This window comes from Helianthus annuus, chromosome 4, assembly GCF_002127325.2.
Source record: "Helianthus annuus cultivar XRQ/B chromosome 4, HanXRQr2.0-SUNRISE, whole genome shotgun sequence".
Classification (NCBI taxonomy): Eukaryota; Viridiplantae; Streptophyta; class Magnoliopsida; order Asterales; family Asteraceae; genus Helianthus; species Helianthus annuus.
This window is the reverse complement of record NC_035436.2, coordinates 177,222,062-177,227,540: the sequence shown is the minus strand read 5'-3', so window position 1 is coordinate 177,227,540 and position 5,479 is coordinate 177,222,062. Positions and strand designations below refer to the sequence as shown.

General features: G+C 35.4%; 1 protein-coding gene across 1 annotated transcript; it reads left to right on the top strand.

The window, feature by feature from the left end:
• Positions 1-1,422: 1,422 nt before the first annotated feature.
• Positions 1,423-4,741, top strand: LOC110937416. Its single transcript, XM_035988631.1, has 8 exons — positions 1,423-1,479; positions 1,564-1,853; positions 2,653-2,826; positions 2,935-3,051; positions 3,150-3,329; positions 3,409-3,455; positions 3,530-4,364; positions 4,466-4,741. The coding sequence occupies exons 2-7, from the start codon at positions 1,707-1,709 to the stop codon at positions 4,314-4,316; spliced, it is 1,452 nt and encodes a 483-aa protein (XP_035844524.1). The 5' UTR covers positions 1,423-1,479; positions 1,564-1,706; the 3' UTR covers positions 4,317-4,364; positions 4,466-4,741.
• Positions 4,742-5,479: the final 738 nt, after the last annotated feature.

The window sequence follows — 5,479 nt, the reverse complement described above, 5'->3', positions numbered from 1 at the left end:
AAAATAGGAATTAATTCAAATTCAAGAACAAGGATGGAAATAGTGATTCTGGATCAAATTTGTAAGAAGAATAATAAAAAATAAGTGTGTAATCTTGGATCGTGTGTTCAAGAAGTTAAAAAGATTCAAAGAATGATTTGGAGAAAGAAACAGGGGATCTTGAAAATTTTGAATTTTGATAAATCGGGTGGTGAAAAAAACTGAAAATTGTCAATTGTGAAGTGGGTTTGGTTTAGAAGGAGATAAATGTATAATCTTGGATCATGTGTTCAAGAAACTGAAATGAATAATTTGAAGAAAGAAACAGGGGATCTTGAAAATTTTGAATTTTGATAATATGTGTGGTGCAAAAGAACTGAAAATTATCAATTGTGAAGTGGGTTTAGTCTAGAAAGAAATAAATGTGTATAATGGTTTAGAAAAAGAAACAGAGGATCTTGAAAAGGAAGAATTTTTGACTAATTGGGTGATGAAATTGAAGAATTTTAACAAATTGGGTGGAGAGATTGAAAACGAAATGGGGATGAGCATGGACGGTAACAAGTGAGGATGAGGTGGGGGTGGAGGTGTAGGGCTGGCATATCGTGTATACCCGTACACGATAAGACACGATACACGAAATCCGATACACGAACACGACACGATAACTTATCGTGTCCTTTTTTTCAAACACGAACATGAACATGAACACGACACGATATACACGAAAATTACCTGTTAATACCTGTTAACATGACTATTCGACTGTTATACACGAAAATTACCTGTTAATACCTGTTAACACGAACAAAAACACGAACACGACATGCTATCTGAGAGTTACAGAGGGAGTTTAGGGTTTTATTTATTTATTTTTTTTGAATTGAATGAGGAATGAAAATAGAAAGGAATTAAGGAACCCACAAGCACATGACTGATGAGTTTTATTTAATTTAATTTCTTATCGTGTACTAACGGGTATTAACAGATAAACAGGCATTTAACCTGTTTATACATGAAAATTAACAGGTAATATCGTGTCTACCTGTTTGGTACACGATACCTGTTAAGGCCATACACAATACCTGTTAACTTCGTGTAGGTTCGTGTCGTGTATTCGTGTAAAATTGCCGGCCCTAGAGGTGATGACGGTGGTAGTGGTGGTGTGGTGGAGGTGATGATGGAGGGGTAAATGATTTATTTGAGTTTTATTATTTTTAATAAGAAAGGGTAATTTGGTCATTTCATTTAAATTAACTGGGAAAACTAACTGTCATTCACTCTGCGGACTATCCGAGTAACAAGTGAGCACAGAGAACATACGTGATATTTTGAAAAGTTGAAGACTAAGGATAAAAAAATAGAAAACGACAGGGACCATTCGAGCAATTAACTCTTTTAAATATGATACAAACATTATCGCCTAATTAACGTTTTGAAATCCTGATCGGCGTACACGTTATTAAGTTTTGCTCATTACCGAGAGAGTGCGGTCTCGAGGTAAAAATCGGTCGTACTAAATCACCTACACCTCTTCATTTACTCAAATTCTATCGTTTTATCGAGGTTTTATATCGATTGCAGCTTCGTCATTACTTCGTTCACATCAGATTTTGCACTAATTACGTGCTTTGTCAAGAATCATTTCATTGATTAGAAAAATTCTACGTCGATTGCATTTCCACATCAAACCGCTATTCAGATCGATTACGGTGACGAACTATAAAATGATAGCTGATAAAAATGCATTTGATGTTGAAATGGTTACTCCTGATGATGATGATTCTACATTTAACAATATGTCCACAAGTTCAGGTCAAACTTCGGGCACTCAACTTCTAGACGCTTCCATTGAGGATGTTCGTAATAAGAAGGTAAATCTATCATTAAACTATATTAGTCATTTAGTCTCCTGTATCTGTTTAATGTTTTCTGTGTTAAACCCTAAAACTTATTTTGTAAAAGTATTTAACCTAGTATTGAACCAAAGTGGAAAGAAATCTATGTTGACTTGAAATTTAACTCGATAAATATTACCAATTCATTTTTCACATGATGCATGTTAAAAAAAAACCCTAATCGTAGAGAGAGAGAGAGAGAGATGAATTTATTTTGTGAGATCAAAGTTTGATTTAATAATGTAGGAAAATGGTTATAAATTTTTCAAGTGACCCTATAATATTCTAGATTTTAGACCATGGTCAAGCCCCATAACCCCATATGTATATATGTGTGTGTGAGAGAGAAACCACCATGACACACCGCTATGCATATCACGGAGGGAAAAATTTTTGTTCATAGCGCCCAGGGGCGGTGTACCCCGGCACTATGGGGCTGGACGGTGGTATATGGCGCCGTATAAGGCTCCACTAAGGGTGGCCTTAAAATAAGAATATGAGTTAAATCTCCTTGTCAAAATCGACCGTAATTGACCATCATATTGTATTAGTTTAACATCTAGCATTTAAACTTTTAATGGGGAAGTCTTTGTACAAATGACATATTTGATTATTCGTTACCACTTGATGAGTTATAATTTGAAGTCCTGCAACGATTATCGTTTTGTTTTATGAGTACAGTGTTATAATTTTGATCGTTTGTTTTCTTGATGCTTTTGTGGAAGATAACTTTTACCTTTATGTGAGAACTAAAACCATTGTTTTTTTTTTGCAGAACACTATGGACTCAAAGATTGATTGGGTTATCAGCCTAATAAACAAAGTGGAATATGAAGAAAAAGCTGCAGAACAAGCAAAACATGAAGCTGATCACAGTTGCTCAGATATTATGTTAAAGGTGCATGAACTTACGGATAGGCAGCAATGTGTAAAGAAGAAAAATGACATGGTAACTTGCAACCGACTAATCTCGTTTCCTAGGATTTAATAGCATCTGTCAGATTTTTCTGTGGAAGTTGGTGCCACATTTACAGGAGAGTTTACTTGTTCTTTGCAGCTTGCTAGAGAAGCTTATGTACATAAGAAACTTTTATCTACTAAAATGGAGTCGCTTCAGCTTCATGTGACAAGTTTATTGGATAAAGGAGATAGATCTCTTGAATTACTTGATAAGGTACTGCTGTTGTTACTTGTTAATAAGTGTTGATCAAAACTAGCATTGAGGTCACTGGGTGATCGTTATTATCAGATCCTTTTTTGTTCTTTTTTTAGATGAGTAGATCCTTGGAGGTAAGATTGACTTCGGCAATAATGAAAAAGAAGTCGGCAATAAAAAAGAAGCAAGGAAACGAAGCATTTGCTAGAGCGGCACTTGTACAAGCAGAAACTCGGATGGCAAAGGTGGAAGAAGAGTCCAATAGACTGAAACAAGAAGCAGTGGAGATTTCCAAGGTAGTCGTAGTAATTGATTAATGCCATCTTGCTATAGTTTTTATATTGGGAAGAAAATTAATTTGTATTATTATAACAGTTGCAGGAGTTCCTCATAGATCGCGGTCATTTAGTCACTTTGTTACAGTAAGTTGTAGCTTCCATTGTAGTCTTGTATATCTTGTTTTGCTATACATTATTTATACACATGATATGTGCAGTGGAGAAATATCTGTTAAGTGTCAGGATGTGAAACAGCTAAAAGAGGAACTGGACCAGCTGGTGCTGCCAGGTGGAAAAACGTCATCTAGCAAAATATCGTCTGTTTTAGCTTCTTCAAGTTCCTCTTTAGTGTCTTCTATACAGCCTGAGCCAGCTGATTCGGAAAAGGGCTCAAGTTCTGGGACAGATATTACTAGAAGTATCAAGAAAGTGAAGATAAAAGGCAAACTGCATGGATTTCAGGTGAAGATAAAACGAAAACTATATGGAAATCAAACGTTTGCTAAATGTATTAAGAAAGTGAAATTAAAAGGCAAACTACATGGAAATGAAATGTTTGCTAAAAGTATCAAGAAAATGAAGATAAAAAGCAAACTGCATGGAAATCAGATATGTGCTAAAAGTATCAAGAAACCGAAGATAAAAGGCAAACGACATGGAAGTCATGTGGGCGCTAAAAGTATCAAGAAATTGAAGATAAAAGGCAAACGAGATGGACGCCAAGTGTGTGCTAGAAGTATCAAGAACTTGAAGATACAAGGCAAACGGCATAGAAGTCAAATTTGTGCTAAAAGTATCAAGAAAGTGAAGATAAAAATCGAACTGCATAGAAACCAACTATGTCCCAAAAGTGCCGAGAAATTAAAGATAAGAGGGAAACAGCAAGGATATCAAATGTGTGCTAAAAGTATCAAGAAAGTGAAGATAAATGGGAAGCAGCAAAGATGTCAAATTTGTGTTAATAGTATCAAGAAAGTGAAGATAAAAGGTCTGCAAGTGGTATAAAAAAGGATGGCAGCTGCAGATCACAAAGACTAAGTCTGATGGTTCCAGGTGATTACGATAAAGTGATAACTATCGTTTATGTTTTTTTTTTTACTTTGTTTCGTATTTTGGAGTGCAAAGTTATTAATCATAAACGTTATACTATACAGAGCGCCAACAGTACTGAAACATACATTCCAATGGTCGAGGGGTCATATCTGTCTTCACAAAGAGATGAATAAGTTGATTTTTTGACATATGATCCACAAAAAGTATGACACCTATACATTCACATTAATGATCGTTCAAACAATTATCGGTGGAAAACGATGTTGACTCGTATGTGGACAGATACCACCCATTTTGGTGCATGTGCGACTTAACTATGTAGAAAAAACAACTCCTTGCACATTTTGTGTATGAATGAAAGAGTTTGTCATTCCATTTGTGTCATGTGCCATCAATTGTGAATTAGGTACAACTTTAACTCGACATGCATCTGACCTTTGCCCACCTGAGCCCACCTTTTGTATGGTTGTGGTTGTTTTTAAGATTGTACTCAACTAGGTAGTTAAAGGCTGACGATGCAAAGGGATCACTCGTCGCCTAAGCGCAAGGTGCAAAAAACGTTCCTTTTCAATATAAACAGTTTGAGAATCAAGATCCAAGAATTAAGTATATGCACTAATCGTCAATTTTCTTTTATACACATGAATTATTGTAACTTTTTTTTTTTAATATGAGAGTTTATAAAAAATAAAAAAATAATAAAAAAAAAAACGGTGTGCCTAGGCGACACACTAGCCCTTTAAAATATTACATTTTTTTGTATATGGAAGTTTAAAGTTCTGCAAGGCATAACCATGGACCCCTTCAACATTTGAACATTTGACTTGTTCATAGTTCCATCGGTTTCCAAACTTCATATGAACTAGAAAAGGTTTGAGTTTAGAGACCTCCTCAAGATTTACAAAAGTATGCATGACTCGGAAGTCGGAACATAAAAAGAAGCTGGTTCAATCAATCATCTTAACGACATGCTGGGTAATTTGGAAGGCTCAGAATGACGTTAACTTCGTTGGAAAACGAATAGCTGCGGACAAAATATTTGGAGAACTACAATCGTTGGCTTTCACATGGATAAAGTGTAGAGCAAAGGGCTTGATCACGAATTGGGAGACCTG

Excerpts from the sequence above, each read along its gene's own strand:
- LOC110937416 (XM_035988631.1), top strand. The coding sequence starts at position 1,707 with ATGATAGCTGATAAAAATGCATTTGATGTTGAAATGGTTACTCCTGAT. Across the intron at positions 1,854-2,652 it reads AGGATGTTCGTAATAAGAAG|AACACTATGGACTCAAAGAT; the intron begins GTAAATCTATCA and ends TTTTTTTTGCAG. Across the intron at positions 3,456-3,529 it reads CATTTAGTCACTTTGTTACA|TGGAGAAATATCTGTTAAGT; the intron begins GTAAGTTGTAGC and ends TGATATGTGCAG.